Source organism: Salvia miltiorrhiza, chromosome 7, assembly GCF_028751815.1.
Source record: "Salvia miltiorrhiza cultivar Shanhuang (shh) chromosome 7, IMPLAD_Smil_shh, whole genome shotgun sequence".
Taxonomy (NCBI): domain Eukaryota; kingdom Viridiplantae; phylum Streptophyta; class Magnoliopsida; order Lamiales; family Lamiaceae; genus Salvia; species Salvia miltiorrhiza.
In genome coordinates, this window is record NC_080393.1 from 42,710,281 (window position 1) to 42,728,173 (window position 17,893).

The window sequence follows — 17,893 nt, forward strand, 5'->3', positions numbered from 1 at the left end:
TCAACGAAGATAAGAATTTCAGCTGTTTCTTATCAACTACAGAGCCGAAGGATATTGAAGAAGCTCTGAAGTCCACAGAATGGGTCATCGCAATGCTAGAAGAACTCAATGAATTCAACCGGAATTCTGTTTGGGAGCTTGTGGATCGACCAGACGATGCAAAGGTAATTGGCTTGAAATGGATTTTCAAGAACAAGAAAGACGAAAAAGGAAACGTTGTGAGAAACAAAGCAAGGCTTGTGGCTAAAGGATACAGTCAAGAAGAAGGAATCGACTACGACGAGACATTTGCCCCAGTTGCCAGATTGGAAGCAGTCAGACTCTTCTTAGCTTTTGCAGCTCACAAAGGTTTCAAGGTACACCAAATGGATGTCAAGTGTGCATTTCTCAATGGAGTGCTCACAGATGAAGTCTATGTAGAACAACCTCCAGGATTTGAGGCTGCTGGACCAGAAAAGGTGTACAAGCTGAAGAAAGCGCTCTATGGGTTGAAGCAAGCACCAAGAGCGTGGTATGATACTCTCTCGGAGTATCTGATTGAACAAGGCTTCAAAAAGGGATCTGTGGACAGAACGTTGTTCTCCTTGATCTCCTCAAAGAAGGAGAAGATCTCTTGCTTGTTCAAATTTATGTCGATGACATAATCTTCGGATCCAAATCCGAACACATGTGCAATAAGTTTGCTGACATCATGAAGAACAAATTCCAAATGTCCATGATGGGAGAAATGAATTTCTTTCTCGGATTGCAAGTCAAGCAGACCAAAGAAGAAATACTGATCAGCCAGTCCAAGTATGCGAAGGAGCTGATAGCTAAGTTCGGTATTCAGCACATGAAGTCAGTCAAGATCCCAATGAACACAAACTGGAAAGTTGATCCAGGTTCAGAAGGAAGCTCTGTCTCTTCGAAGAAGTACAGAGAAATCATTGGATCTTTGCTATATTTGACTGCGAGCAGACCGGATATCGCATTTGCAGTCGGGGTTTGTGCAAGATATCAATCAGATCCTAAGGAGGCTCATTTAGATGCAGCTAAGCGGATTCTGAGATATCTCAAGGGCACACCCAATTTAGGATTGTGGTACCCAGCAGAGGACGACATCAAGCTCACCGGATTTTTAGACTCCGACTTCGGTGGATGCAAGCTTGATCGCAAATCAACCTCCGGAACATGTCAATTCCTAGGCAACAAGCTCATCTCTTGGTTTTCTAAGAAGCAGACTTCAGTCGCCACCTCTACAACTGAAGCTGAATATGTTGCTGCCGGAAGCTGCTGCTCACAAATCCTGTGGTTAGTCCATCAACTAAAGGACTATGGGATCGAGGAAAAGGAAGTTCCTATCTATTGCGACAGCTCCAGTGCTATTGCAATCTCCCAGAATCCAGTTCATCACACCAGAGTCAAACATATTGAGATTCGACATCACTTCATTCGTGATCATGTCGAAAAGAAGAATGTCTCTGTGGAATGGATTCCCACTGCTATTCAGAGAGCGGACCTGCTGACCAAGGCTCTTCCAGAAGAGAGGTTCAACGATCTTTGTGCAAAGATTGGCCTCATCAACCCTGAAGAGTGATGCTGTGTTTGAAGATCTTCTCGAACAGTCATGCTGACTGGTGGTCAACCAACTGCTGCTTCTACGTTCGTCGACGTAAAAAGCAATGAAGTCCGAGTGCTCATCTGAAGAGGAAGTCATCCTGATGAATCATCCAGATCACGTGGTATCAACTGACTACTATGTTCAGTTGATCAGTAAGTATTTTTAAGATGCTTACCTTTTCAAAATCAGTTATTTCAGTTTAGAGCTTTAAGTTTTTAGTTCAAAATCTTTCCTCTAACTGATCAGTTTCTTTCAAAAACTTTAACTGATTATTGGAATTGTTGGAATTGGAATATCCGAATTAGGACAAGATTTTTATAAAGTGAAAATCTGTTTTTGATTGAACTTGTCCTGATCTTTTTGCCAAAAATCCTTCCAACCTTTTTGCCTCTGCAACAAAATTTCTTGAAACGCTCATTGACATGACATGTGTAATGATGCCTTTTGAAGTCCCTCGCAGTGACGGCGGACGCGAAATTTTTTCTTCAATTGCATTTAAGGCACAGCTTTCGAAAAACCTTTTCATCTTCTACATGGTTCACATCTTGTCTATTTATACCATATTGTCTTCATAGTGTTTCTGCATCAACTAACAACTCTCCACAGCTTTCACTGTGAGAAAAAGGTTCAATTGCTTCCAAAGTTGCAGATAAAAATTGTTCCGACTAAAGGAGAAATCTATGACTGCAAAGTCATGGAGTGGAAGAATGACGCTCATTGTCTTGGTCTTCACCGGACCCTTCCACTGGATCACAACGTCTCTCCGGCGTCAAAGTTTGCTCTACCCTCACTTGTATCCAGCGAAATGAGCGTCTTCTATCCTCATGCCCGGTGCATCGGCTTGAAGTACCTGTCTGAAATAGGACAGACTTCATCGTCTTCACATGTTGGCCTCTTGCCCACTGTGAAGCTTTGATGCCAAGCAACAACAATGAGCAGGAGCTCGTTGTCAACCGGTGCAAGATCGACAGCGTATATCCTCACGATAGCCGCTGATTCGATTTTCCTTCCCCACACAACTCTCCTCATTTGCTTCTTTCTCTTCACCATCAACCCTTCTCTCAACCTCCTTTGGTTTGCATGATTGTTGCTATCTTCTTCCCCGTTTCGAGAGCCATGCAAACCTAAACCCACCCCTTTCTTCGTCTCCTTCCCTGTCTCCTCACCCATCTTTATTTTTTATTTTCTAAACCCCCCGCCTTCTCCGTATACCTCTGACCCTCAACATCTTTCTCTGGACCATTCTGCGATTCAGTTTCCACGCAGTGGTCTTAGCTTCATCCTTCAGTCAAAATCCCACCTTTTTGATGTTGCCAAAAAGGGGGAAATTCTTAAGAGACTTATTCTCAAAAGACTGAAGACGATCAAGCAAAATGATCGTCCTATTTCATCAGGATGATCATGAGGAAGATACACCAAGAGGAAGAGACCTCAATTCAACGGAAAACAAGTGAGAGTGGAACAAGCTTAGGAACATTGAAGACACGAAGACAGAAGATGAAGATCAAGAAGTTCAAGGCACAGCCAAGCAGACTGCTGGAGTCCATGGTTTATCCATGATGTTTTTGTTTTACTTTTTACTCCAATGTAAGTTTTGCTCTGTACCTAGACTGATGGCTTATCAATCTGTTTAATGAAATGAACTTCTTATTGATCTCACCCTGAAGACAATGACTCTTTGTCCAGGCTCTGATTTATGGTTTTTCTGTCTTCTTGTTGTTCTGTGTTTAGAACTGTTTTCGTTCTTGCTCTGAGTACAAGTTATTTAGGTTCTGTTGTTAAGGGGGAACAGCTTTCACCCCTTTTCTAGAACTTGTACTGTGAGCTCAGTCTTTTTGCTGTCTAGAACTGCTGTGTGGTTTTGGCATCATCAAAAAGGGGGAAATTGTTGGGAACCTTGTGGAATATCCTAACCCTTGTTTTGATGATACCAAAATTCATAGAACTTAAATGTAATAGACTAGAATTGTTTTTGAACTCAAGTGTTAGAGTTCGTTTCTAGTTTAGTTGCGGTGTCAAAGACTGAAGACTGAAGAACGAAGACTGAAGACTGAAGACTGCAGTTACCAACTGAAGTATCAGTTGAAGAATCAGTTGAAGACTGATTATTTAATGCGCGCCATGGACTGATACTAAAGTCAAGTATCAGTTGAACATTCCTCCTAGGACTGATCTTCCAACGTTCAGAGGAAGCCACGTACGCTCAAGTACAGCCGCATTAAATGCAGAGATATCTCAATATCTTATCTCTGCAGAGGTCATTCCTATCTGGTGGTTACTTTTCAGAGATGTCACATCTCATGTCCATCAAAGAGAGCCGTTTCCACACAGACAAGGAACCTCGAAGATTGAAGCCTCAGCCCAAATTCGAATTGCTCTCCAACGGAAGAAATCTTGAGGACGATTTACGCCAACGGATCTATTCAAGAGTTCTCCTACAAATAGCGCTCGAGGATCACTTCAATCTTCACCGATTCAACGACATAAGCTGAAGCTCTGCCGAAATAGCTACTCAGCCTAAAGCTTAAACCGCCCAAAGCTTGAATCGAAGAAGAGAATTCCAAAGCCAAAATCAGTCACTGCTGATTACATACATTCTCTTAGACCCTAGGCATATATTCTGTGTACCCAGAAGCCAAAGGTCAAACTTGCTTCAAAGAACTTGTTCTTTGTAAGTATAGTTGGCACTCGTTTAAACCTCTCCCCCATAAGAGTGTTTGAGTGACTCGGAGTTTCAGAAGGTGTTCTGAACTCTGATAGGGAAGTCTGAGCACGAGGTGTGCTTAGCAAGGAAATCCTGCGCGAGCTGTGTAGGTGCTGAAATCCTGCGCGAGGTGTGTAGGTAGGGAAACCCTACGCGAGGTGTGTAGGTGCTGAAGAGAGAGCTATCTTCAGTTCACGGTTTGCAGTGCACCAGGGAAGCACTTGCGGAGTGGATTGTTGGTCTGATCAACCAGCCGTGGATGTAGGAAAGAGTTTTTCCGAACCACGTAAAAGTCTCTGTGTTATTTACAAGCTTTCAGTTTTACATTCATAACTGTGTTATTTCAATTGATAAAACTGAATGCTGACTAACTGAAAAGAGAAACCTTAATCCAACTATCTGCTCCACCGAGGCTATTCGAAACTAAGTTTAATTTCCGCTTTGTATGATATCAATCTGACTCACTATCCTCTGATAGTAAGGAAGAGAGATATCATCTTCATCTCTGCAAACACGACTGAAGCCCTTACGTGGATCAGTTAAGTTCCAGTGACTTAACTGATAACTCTTTACTGAAGAGCTTTCAGTATCAGTCGTCAACCCTGTTGGTCAACACTTATTTCGGTTAAACAGGTGTCTTGTTTGCGTGTAAAGTTTCGTTTCTATCTCTGACTGAGATCCCTCTGATTGAGGTTTGTAGATAGTCATAAAAATAGCCTATAGGTGTATTCCCCCCCCCCATACACCTATTCGAGACCCCCCCGGACCCAACACTCTACTTGAACCAAACGAGCACTAAAAGTAACTAATTGTCGACAGTTTTCTTATAACATGTACATGTTCTTTTTAACTCTCATCCCATTTGACCATTACTCAGCCCATTACTATATTTAAAATCCCCAATATATAAAATGTTAAATATTCAACAAACTTAATTGCTTTCATCAAATTTTGTAAAAATTTGCATATTTTTGTATAAAAGGTCGCACGGATTATTATTTTCACCCACTAAGTCCATTACTAATGTTCTCTCTATTTTCTTATTTTTTATTTTAATTCACATTATCAAATTTAATTTATGAAAAAATATTCAATGTACATCATATATTTATGAAAAAATATTTATGAAAAAATACGTTCTACATTATCTAATTCAATTATTACGTACTATACGATACTCATTAAATTTAATACTTCAGTGTACTAACTGCATTGATAATCTATATCTATATATAATATAAAAGACTTTTTCTCACCAAAATTTCTCTATCCTCACTTTTCTTTTTTTGTTTTGATTCTTTTATAAAAATCGTCAATTTTGATTAATAAAAAGATATTCATCATGGGTGTTAAATTAAAGATAACGAAAAGATCTTTAATTTAATATAAAAATTATAAAAAAAATAAATTTAAAACGAACAAGTTATTATCAATTAAAGTTACAAAATTATTTGTTCTTTCTCTCATCTTTTATCTCTTCTTTCTCTTTTCTAATTTCTTTTATACTGTTCTTTCTCTTTCATTCATTTTTCATATTTTCTATTTATGTATTTTATCATAATAATTTAATGCAACTAAAAAGATGAAACTTATATTTATTCATTTTAGAACACTTTAGGTTAAACATAATTTTTTTAAGTGAACTTTATATTAATATAAACTATATATTAAAATAGATTTTCAAAAACGATTTAGATTTATTAAATTTTCAGTATGTTTTTATATGAATTTTTATATTTATTTATATTAACATATTTGTTATTATTATTTCTTAATTGAATTTAATATTAGATTGACAATTACTTATCTATTAAGCAAAAAGAATGATTAATTGGAAAATCATTAATTGGAGACTCATTATTGATGTTAGGTCCGGAGGGTCTCGAATAGGTGTATGGGGGGGAATACACCTATAGGCTATTTTTAAAATCAGTAGGATCTCAAGATAGAGATCAAAATGAAACTTTACACACAAACTCAGACACCTGTTTACTGAAAAGAGTTTTGACCAAAACAGGGTTGACGACTGATACTGAAAGACTCTTCAATAATGAGTTATCAGTTAAGTCACAAGAACTTAACTGATGCACGTAAGGCTTCAGTCGAGTTTGTTAAAACAGAGATTTTATAAGTCTTCCTGACTATCAGATGATAGATCAGTCAGACTGATAACATAGGCAGCGAAAATACTTTTGTTTCGCAATAGCCTTTGTTGAGCACGTTGTTAGTCTTAAGTTTCTCTTTGCAATTAATCAGTACTCAGTTTATCAAAGTAAGAACACAAGTAGGAAAGTAAAACTGAAAGTTGTAAATAACACAGAGATTTTTACGTAGTTCGAAAAACACTTCCTACATCCACAGTCGGTTTATCAGACCAACAACTTCACTCTGCAAGTGCTTACGGGTGCACTGCAAACCGATGCTTGTGCTTACGGGTGCACAGCAAACCGAATCCGTGTGCTTGTCGGGTGCACACAACCGAATCAACTGATGATCCAATCTTTAGTACCAACACACCTTGTTGGATTTCTCACTCCTAGCACGAACTGGCACTAGGATCTCACGGAGTCAGAGTATCTTCCTGAACTTCTTTTCAACTCAAACACTCGATTCTATCGGTCGAAGGGAGGTTTGAAATCTTGCCAACTAAACTTCAAAGAACAAGTTCTTCGGAGATAGTTTTGACCTAGGCTCTGGGTAAACAGAGGTTTGCCTAAGGTCTAAGAGAATATATGTAATCAGCAGTGACTGATTTTTGGCTTTGGGATTCTCTTCTTCGATTCAAGATTTGGAGAGGTTAAGCTTTGGCTGAGAAATAATTTTGGCAGAGTTTCAGCTTATGTTGTTGAATCGGTGAAGATTAAAGTGATCCTCGAGCGCTATTTATTGGAGAGGTCTTGAATAGATCCGTTGGCGGAGAAGGTCTTCAAGATTTCTTCCGTTAGAGAGTAATTTGAACTTGGGCAGAGGCTTCAATCTTCAAGGTTCCTTGTTTGGTGAGAACGGCTATGTTGAAGAGCAGGAGATGCGACGTCTTTGATAAAGTAGTCACCAAATAGGAATGACCTCTGCAGAGAAAGGATGATCCTGAGATCTCTGCATTTAATGCGGCTGTTCTGCATTTAATGCGGCTGTACTTTTGGAGTACGTGACTTCCATTGAACGTTGGAGATTCAGTCTGAGGAAGAATGTTTAACTGATACTTGACTTTAGTATCAGTCCGCTGATTCCACGTGGCACGCATTAAGTAATCAGTTCAATACTGATTCTTCAATTGATACTTCAGTTGGCAGCTTCAGTCTTCAGTCCTCCGTTCTTCAGTCTTCAGTCTTCAGAACAATAACTAAACTAGAAAAGAACTCTAACACTTGAGTTCGAACAGTTCTAGCTATTACAATTTAAAGCCTATGGATTTTGGTATCATCAAAACAAGGATTAGGATATTCCATTAAGTTCCCAACAATTTCCCCCTTTTTGATGATGCCAAAACCACACAACAGTTCTAGGCAATCAAAAGACTGAACTCAGAGCACAAGTTCTAAAACAGGGTGAATACTATTCCCCCTTAACAATATAACCTAAAAACTTGTACTTAGAGAAAGAACACAACAGTTCTAAAACAGAACGAGGAAAAGACAGAAAAACATTAATCAGAGCCTGGACAAAGAGTCATTGTCTTCAGATTGAGATCAAAGGAAGTTCTTTTTATTTAAAAGAGAAACTTGATGAGGAGTAAGGATCTCGTCAGCGCCGCTATTCTAAAAGGGACATGGAAGCGAGAGTCAGCAGCGCTGACTTCTGCTTAAGTCATACCCGGTTTAAAGAGCGTAGATGTGCTATCAAGCAATCAGAAGTGGAGGGGCCAGCGGCGCAGACGAAGGCCGGCGCAGACTAAAATTCACACAGAATCAGCAAGGTCAAAGGGCGGCTCGGCCTTGAGATAACGCCCGAAGAAGACCCAGGAAATGAAGCATCCCTAGCCGAAGCAAGAACTAGAAAGGCAGCTGCGCAGACGAGACCAGACGGCGGCGCTGACGAAGAGTTCGATTACGTCAAATAGAAGACCAAGGTGAAAGACGAAGGCTCACTTAGACGAAGTCAGCGCAGACGAAGGGTGAAAGAAATCAACGCTGATGGAATGACCGCACGTTCACCATAAAGCTGCAAATTAGTTAGAAAAGACTTCTGATAGATAGTGACTCACGATCGTACACCGCATGTGGAGTACGTGAATGATCTATAAAGTCTGATTTACCCTTCGCCCTAATGTAATTCTATAAATACCTCATGTAATCCACCGTTATTCACTCGCGAAAATATCTTAAGAAATCCAGAAGTTCTTCATTTACAAGTTTTCTCTCCATTTTCGACTACACAGGTTAATCCAAACGCCTTTTTTACTCGTCTAGATTTAGGTATGAATGTTAGACATCATCAACTGGCGCCGTCTATGGGAAATCTGAGCTGGGGCGTGAGTTTTATGAATGTATTTGGGTGTTCTTATGCATGCTCTTGCTAGATCTGTTTGTTCAAACATAAATCTAGGTGGGAATAAGAGTTCTACTGTTAAATCTGCATTCATGTTTATATTTGACCGTGTCTAAATGTTATGTGCAAAAGGGGATGAAATAATTGTATGATCTGTTCATAAATACTTAGCGTAGCTCATATTGCGCTTTTGATTGATGAGATATACCTGTTGTTCTGTTTTGTTAATCGATCTATTCGGATTTTTGAGATCTGGTTGGCTTCGGCCACCTTGCATGAGCAAGGGATAAATAACAGGGGAGTGAGAGGATTTTTGAAATATTTTCGGGAATTGTGCCATTTTGAATTTTTGGGAATTCTATGTCCGTGTCGTTCATAGATTTTGTCCGCCTGAATTTGACGTGTTTCCGATGTGAGCTGATTGAGGTAAATTTTATTCCCTATTTTCGATAACTCGCTATTTATCATGACTAACTTTTGTGTTTTTCCGAGAATGTACTCTACCGGAGAATATTTTTTATTATGAGAATATCCTTTATCTAAATATAAGCGGCGGGAACTCCGTTTGCTTTTCTGGGTTTATTTCCCAGAAAAGTAGGATGTTCATCTCAGATGAGCTTCAAAGAGGATTTCTATAAATTTCTTTCTATCTACGGGTTTTCGTACATTTGATCTGGAATCACTTTATGAGTCGGAGTTTGTGGGTCTTCCGGGGTTTATCTCTATTATTGGGACGTTTATGGGCCCACTTATCATGGGAAGGGAACTGCATGCAAAAACAAGAGAAGTCAGCGCAGCTTGTCTGCGCCGTTACATTTTTGTTCTTAACTTATCATTTTTCTTTCGACTACACAGTGAACAGGTACTACGCAATGGCAACCAACGAGCACCGCAAAGATCTGAATAAGGATTTTGAAGCAGCTGTGGGGAACATGGGTATTAAACCAACTGGTGACTCATCGACCAGAGGAATTGATTTGGCTGGGCTCACTCTGTCGGGTTTTACCACGGTCAACAACGTGGTCCCGGGCTCCGCGTAGTCTAGTATGGGAATAATTACGCCCGCTACTGCTACCACTGCTCCTACGTCAGGACCGATCAATGTCCCTATCACTGAACAAATGCTAGCCATGCTCAATTACGCAACCATGCGCTCACTAATGGGCATCACCCAACCCATCACCACACCAGAGGGAATTCTAACTACTCAAAGGATAGCTCCCACGGCTGTGCAGACCAAAGAAGGAGGGGAGGCGGCGGCTGCGCAGACAGGGAAACGCAGAACAAGGAAGAACATGGTGGAAGATAGGGGGAGAAACAAGCGGAAGTTCATCACGAATAACGTCCAGATTGAGGATGTAACTGATTCTACTAGTGGGACTACTCCGCAGCGCAGTCTCGGAGTGAACAAAGGCAATGACAAACTTAAGGAGAAGGTATCATTCCTTCGAAGCCAGCTGAAGAGTTTGGAAACGGAGCTTAAAGAACATGATCGTAACATAGAGGTGAATGAGTTCCCTGATCAATACGAATCGAGATTTGAAGAGCCCAAGAGGGAGCTCCCCAAAAGAAATCGGCGTAGACCTACTGAGACCATAATTACGAAAGAAAGGGAAGGGCGTAACATCGGCACTCCTACGATGCCTTTGATCAACAAGAGTCCGTTTTCAGATGAAAGACTGCTGGAACCTTTAACGGAAAACTACCGTCCCATCTCACTAGACTACGATGGTACTACCGACCTAGAGGTACATATGGCCCTCTTAGAGGGCCTAGCTGCGCTGCACCAGTATGTGGAGGGAATCAAATGCAGGATCTTCGCCACAACTCTATCTGGAATGGCTCAGCGATGGTTTCATAACTTGAGGAGTAACTCTATTCAATCATATGGTGACCTTTATCTCATGTTCATGAGACAATTTGCCAGTTCAAAGAGGGTCGGGAGAACAGCCATTTCATTAATGGATATAAAGCAGGAACCGCAAGAAACGCTTCGAGAGTACGTGGCTAGATTTAATATAACAGCGCTGGACATACCAGAGGCGGAATCCCAGATCAAGTGGTACGCTTTTGCTAGGGGACTAAGGTAAGGTCCGCTCTTCGAAGCACTTCAAATCACACCGCCGACCAGCTTCGAAGACATTATGGCAATAATACCGGGGTATCTTCAGTTGGAAGATGCGAAAATGGCGAGAAAGGCGGAGGCAGAAAAACTCAAGCCTAAGAAGCAAGACAGCGCAGACACTGAGGACAAGTACATCACGAAAAACCCATATAGGGGATTACCCCCTAGAGTACCAACCATGGCAGTAGAAACTGGAGCTACTCCGTTAATGGCGGCGCAGCCAGAAAAGAGAGAGGAACGCGGTAATTATCGAGATGATCTATGGAACTGGACCCAGTGGAATCGTCATGCCGACGAGATCTTTCGCCAGATTAAGGGGGAGAATTATTTCAGAGATCCAAGAGACTACCACCCGGGCATGCCAAAGCCGGGGAAAAATCATCTATTATGTGAGTATCACAATTCTTATGGCCATTCCACCCGAGACTGTGGACACTTGAAACATCAACTGGAAATATTAGTGAGGAAGAGATTTCTGGATCAATACATAGAGAGGCCCCGAGGGGCATCCAGGGAGCACCGTTATGATGAACACAAAGGAAATAGGGACGACGAGTGGCGCGGACGAGACGACACTCGCCGTGATCATGACGGTAGGGACAGAAAGGACAGGCATGAAGAGAGGAGGGAAATGAGGGATCATAGATGAGACAGTCAGGATAGACACAATCCAGCAAATCATGCTCAATATGATAGAGAAGTACATATGATTACGGGGGAAAATAATATACCAACATCTAACAGAGCCAAAAAACAAATCGCCCGCGCCGTCGAGTCCGGGTACTACGATCAATCAGTCATGGCAGTTAGCACTGCAACAGACGAGCCCATAATATCTTTCGGGCCAAGGGATGCTAGGCCTTTATTTTATCCTCATGACGACGCCTTGGTGTTTTCTGCAAATGTGGCGAACGTGTTGGTGCACCGCATCTTTGTCGACTCAGGCAGCGCCGTCAACATATTATACTTAGAATGCTAGGGAGCGATGGGATTGGAGGCTAAACTAGAATCTACTGTGGCTCCTCTTTACGGTTTCTCGGGGGTATCCGTAATGCCAGTGGGAACAATCGAGTGGCCAGGTGATAATAGGGCAAACAGGTGGAAAAAAGACTCGCATGGTCAGATTCCTAGTTATCGATGCACCAAAACCTTCTACAACATAATCTTTGGGAGACCAGCATTGAATTCTTTCAAAGCAGTAATTTCCACCCTTTATCTGAACATGAAATTCCCATTGGAAGGAGGGAAAATTGGAGAGGTATGGGGAGACCAGGTTGTGTCGAAAAAATATCATGTGCAAGTGTTAATTCAACACTCGAGGCAGAAAAGGGAGAGATCGGCGCAACAAGCAGAGATAATCAAAAAAAGGAAAAACCGGAATGGTTACGGCTTCAGAGCCCGAACGTAAAGAAATGGCAGAGTAACGGGGGGGAATGATAAGATCCCTCTCATCACCACCAGTGACATGTGCATGGTTGTCGAACTTTTCGCGAATAAGGAGGGATTCACTACCAAAATCGGGGCGCACATGGAACCAGAATTACAAAAGAAAGTGATTGCTTGTCTACGCAGAAACGCAGATGTCTTTGCATTCAGCACAACAGACTTAAAAGGGATCGACAGGGAACTGGCTGAGCATCGATTGAATGTAGACCCCACAGTTAAGCCTGTGAAACAAAAGATGAGGCACTTTGGCGCTGAGAAAGATGCCGCTATTCGGGAGCAGGTGCAAGCATTGCTAGAAGCTGGGCACATTGTGGAAGTCCAATATCCAGAGTGGGTCTCCAATGTAATCATGGTAGAAAAGAAAGTTAAGGTGTGGAGGATGTGGGTAGACTATCGTGACCTCAACGCAGCTTGCCCAAAAGATTGCTACCCGTTACCGCGAATTGACCAATTAGTGGATGCCACTTCGGGCTGTGAACTTCTATCAATGATGGACGCTTATCAAGGGTACCATCAAGTTAAGATGCATCGGGACGATGTTATTAAGACAACATTTGCAGTCTGCGCCGGGATCTTCGCATATTCGAGCATGCCATTTGGACTCAAAAATGCGGAAGCCACGAATCAAAGGATGATGGACAAAATTTTTCGGGACCAGCTAAAGAGGAACGTATCGGTCTATGTAGACGATATGTTGGTGCGTAGTGCCGAAGCACATACACATGCTAACGACTTGGAGGAAATCTTCTTGATAGTGCGGAAGCACAAACTCATGCTCAATTCGGCCAAATGCACTTACGGGGTTTAGTCGGGAAAATTTTTGGGATACAAAGTCACACCCGAGGGGATAGAGGTGAATGCAGACAAAGTTCGAGCTATTCTGGACATGACGGCGCCGCGGAACATCAAAGAGATACAAACATTGAATGGAAGGATAACTGCGCTGAGCCGGTTCATATCAAGGTCAGCAGAGAGAAGCTTGCCTTTCTTCAAAATTCTAAGAAACGAGAGCCGGTTTGAGTGGACCAACGAATGTCAACGAGCCTTCGAAGACCTCAAGAGCTACCTTATGGAGCTGCCCATTCTAACCAAGCCGGCGCCGGGAGAGCCACTGTATCTATACACTTCAGTGGGGGTAGAATCACTAAGTACTGTGCTAGTAAGGGATGAAAAGGGGATCCAGAAGCCAATATACTTTGTGAGAAAAATCATTCAGGGGGCCGAGCTTAGATATACCGCAGCAGAAAAGATAGCCTATGCTATCATGATCACGGCAAGAAGATTGCGTCCCTACTTCTTATCACACAAAGTGATTGTTAGAACAGCGCTGCCTTCCCAACAGATTATGGGAAGACCAGACCTCGCAGGAAGAATGGTAAAATGGGCTATTGAACTGGAAGAGTATGACGTGGTATTTAAACCCAGCGCAAGCCTTAGCAGATTTCATTCAGGAAACCACAAGGTGGCCACTGCGAAGGCCGTGGATAGCGCAGGTCGATGGTTCCATCACTAAGGAAGGATGTGGAGCTGGAATTTACATTGAATCACTGAAAAATGGGATCTACCAGTTCGCGATCAGATTTGAGGACAAATTATCAAATAATGAGACAGAATATGAAGCAGTGATCGGGGCTGCCCACATCTTGAAATAGCTCAGAGCAGATAGAGCCATTATCAAGACCGATTCTCAGTTGGTAGCGCAGCAATTAAGGGGTGAATGTGAAGTCAGAGATGACAGGATGAGAGCTTACTATGATCAGATGCAGGAAATCAAGAAAAAATTTAAGGAATTGGAAATAGTACAAGTACCCCGGGAGGAAAACCAAAAGGCAGATTTATTAGTGAGAGTTGCCAGCGTAGTTGAACAAACATGGAGCGATGAGATCACAGTCCTATTTGAGCCAAAAAGGGGTTCAGCAGCGTAGACCTGCGCAGTTGAAATTGGAAATGATTGGAGAACTCCAATTATCCATTTTTTGTGAACAAGAGAAAGAATGGAGGGGGACGCCTCAAAATATGCTAAATATGAGAATTATTCCCTGATCAGCGATCAACTCTACAAAAGGTCTTTCACGCATCCGTTCCTTAAATGTTTATCACCGGAAGAGGTACAGTTCGCATTAAAAGAGGTCCATCAGGGCTGTTGTGGAAATCATGCGGGGTACAAAGATCTAACCAGGAAGATTATCAGAGCTAGCTTTTATTGGTCTGGTGTTTGACAAAGAGGCCAAGGCTTACGTGAAGAAATGTGAATCTTGCCAGAGACATGCTCCAAGGATTAATCTCCCAGGGGAGGAAATGGGGATAATGTACTCAGCACACCCTTTCGACAAGTGGGGAATTGATATTGTAGGAAAATTGCCGACAACGCCGGGAGGGAAGTGCTTCCTAGTAGTAGCGGTGGATTATTTCTCGAAGTGGGTGGAGGCAGAGGCCGTAACGAAAGTAGATGACGCCACCATCGAAAAATTCATCTGGAAGAATATCTGTTGCAGGTACGAGGTGCCTAGAGTTTTAGTATCAGACAATGGAGCTCAATTCACTAGCCAAAGGATCGAGGATTTTTGTTCAAGGATGGATATCAGGCAAAGATTTGTCTCAGTGGCTCATCCCCAAGCCAATGGACAAGTGGAATTGGCTAATCGTACTATCTGTGAGGGTATCAATAAGAGGTTGGAAAGGAGCAGGGGACGTTGGGCAGAGGAACTGGATACGGTTTTGTGGGCACTACGTACCAGCCCAAAAACAGCAATGGGGGAAGCTCCGTTAATTTTGGTTTACGGTTCAAATGCGGTCATACCCGTGGAAGTAAGGTTAGAATCCCATCGGATTTGTGCCTATGACCCAGCGCAAAATGAAGAGTTGCGCCGGCTCGAGCTAGATTTGATAGACTTAAAAAGGGAAGAGGCCCAAATCAGAGCAGCCAAATACAAGAGTATTATCACAGCACGATATGACAATAGGGTCAAGCAACATCGACTCCAGAGAAGGGACTTGGTGCTCAAGCGCGCAGATACTTTGAAACCCACCGGGAAATTCGAAGCTAATTGGGAGGGACCTTACATCATTACCGAAGTTTTAGGGGGTGGGGCTTATCACCTGTCCGATCAAGAAGGGAGATCTCTCACAAGGCCGTGGAATATTAATCATCTCAAGAAATTCTACGTGTAAATTACGAATATTTTCTCTCGCTATGTAGACCAGATACTCTTTTTCCCACAGGGGTTTTAACGAGGTCTGGGACCATGGTCATCATCAATAAAGATCTATGGTTTTAGGGAACATCTGTCTCTCTTATATTATCGCTTCGACAAGCATAATCTTTAATATTGGCCTCCATGGCTGCGCAGACATAGAAGCGATACTGACACTGCAAAAACTAAGGCATTAATTGCACGACGAAGGCATAAATTGCAATAACTAAGGCATTAATTGCACGACGAAGGCATAAATTGCAAAAACTAAGGCATTAATTGCACGACGAAGGCATAAATTGCAAAAACTAAGGCATTAATTACACGACGAAGGCATAAATTGCACAACTCAAGCATGAATTGCACGACGAAGGCATAAATTATAAAAACTAAGGCATTAATTGCACGATGAAGGCATAAATTGCACAACTCAGGCATTAATTGCACAACGAAGGCATAAATTGCACGACGAAGGCATAAATTGCATAACTCAGGCATTAATTGCACAACGAAGGCATGAAATTGCACAACTCAAGCATAAATTGCACGACGAAGGCATAAATTGCACAATGAAGGCATGAATTGCATAACGAAGGCATGAATTGCATAAACTAAGGCATTAACTGCACAAAATCATACATGAATTGGCCAAAATCGGGTATCGATTGTATAAACTCAAGCTTGCATGGCATATTACATAAAGGGAAATTCCTACAGCGCAGACTTCAGTCAGCACAGACCTAAACCAGTAAGATCAAAGCAGCTTCAACTACATGAATTTCCGCACAAACTGAAATCACCATCGTAAAATTTTGAACCACAAAGATTCAAGCTTCTAGGCAGAGCAGACTGTTATTCCACGTCTACGCAGACAAGCGTAGCGTATAAGATCATCAGTCAAAGTTCCGCTACTAAATTATCGGTTCAAAGATTCAAATCCGCACATATGAGCGGAGCATTAATCAAAGACGTTGACCATAATTATCGCCTAAGTATAGTTCAACCTTGCCACTCCTTTTACGTCAAAAGTAGAAGGGTTGTGAATAATAAGCAGCATTTACGGATACGCAGCGCGAAAATAACGAATAACTTGCAAAACAAGAAAAGGTAAAGGGCATCACAAAAGAAATATATAAGAATAAGCCATCTATTAAGATAGGAGGTACATCATCCCAATTCGCCGTCAAAAAAGAGAGTCTACATCACCATAATAACATTCAAGTTTTTTCTACAACAAATATTGAAACATGTAAAATCTAGGGGTTGGGAGTCGGGTTCGGAGGGTCCTCCATGTTCAGAGACTCGTCCGCACTGCTGCTGTTGTGGCCACCAAAGGGATTGGGCTGCGCAGACCCATGAGCTGCAGATGCCGGCGCCGCTTCGATTGGCTCGACCCTTTGAACTATGGGGGCAGGCTCGTAGAACACCCCGCCACCAGGGAAGTTACCCCGCACCGACCGAATTCGGGAGCGAATGGCGTCGAGGTAGGGCGTCCACACGAAGGGCTCTTTGGGCAGTGGATCAACGCCGCATCCCGTCACAAACAGACGAATAGCCTTGTCTACGACCGGGAACCACCACTCCGGCGATCTCGGCGCATCCGAGTTGATACCCAGAATTCCTCCAAGGCCGCTTGAGTCAACGGCATTCAGCACCGCATCATTCTCGCACAAGGCCCGCTGTTCAGGACAGGCCTGCGCCAAGTTGCAGGGCCGGGGCCATGACATTTAGCAACTTGGGGGTGTGGAGGAACTCGTTGATGGTTTCCATCAGGATGATGCGCAGAAATTCATGACCCTCCGAGGAGAGGAAGCAGCGCAGTCGATATTGGTCGACTTCCCGCTTGAAAGTTTGGTTCTCCTTGGTCACGATTTGCTTTTCAAGAGCGGACATTTTCTGCGAGCAGTACTGAGTAATCGCCGTGATTTCCTTCCCCTTTTCGCGGTTCACGCGAGCCAACTCCTCCTGAACCCGGGCCAGCTCCGCGTCGACAGATAGCCTCTCGGCTTTCAGCCTCTCATTCTCCTCTCGAAGATGGCGAGACCCTTCTTCGGCGCTGGTACATCTAGCTAGCGCCGCCAGAAACTCTTTGTCCTTTTCCTAGATCTCGCCCTCCGCGCGGAGAAGGCTCCGGGAGTAGGCTAGGTACTCGACCCTAGCCTGCGCAGACAACGTGTAAGAGAAATTAAGGGGACGGTAATAAAATTTGGTATAAGGGGGAATGGATAATGAACATTACCGCTTCAATCATCAATACGATGTTGTCGGCCATCTGCCGACGCTCCAAAGACTCCCGAGCCTGGAGATCGGAGGGAGCGATTTGGGCAATCATCTGG

General features: G+C 42.7%; 1 protein-coding gene across 1 annotated transcript; it reads left to right on the top strand.

Moving 5' to 3' along the window:
* The first annotated feature begins 9,838 nt into the window (after positions 1-9,838).
* Positions 9,839-10,882, top strand: LOC130994243 (uncharacterized). Its single transcript, XM_057919281.1, has one exon. It carries the CDS (start codon positions 9,839-9,841, stop codon positions 10,880-10,882), a length of 1,044 nt encoding a protein of 347 aa, XP_057775264.1.
* The last annotated feature ends 7,011 nt before the right edge of the window (positions 10,883-17,893 follow it).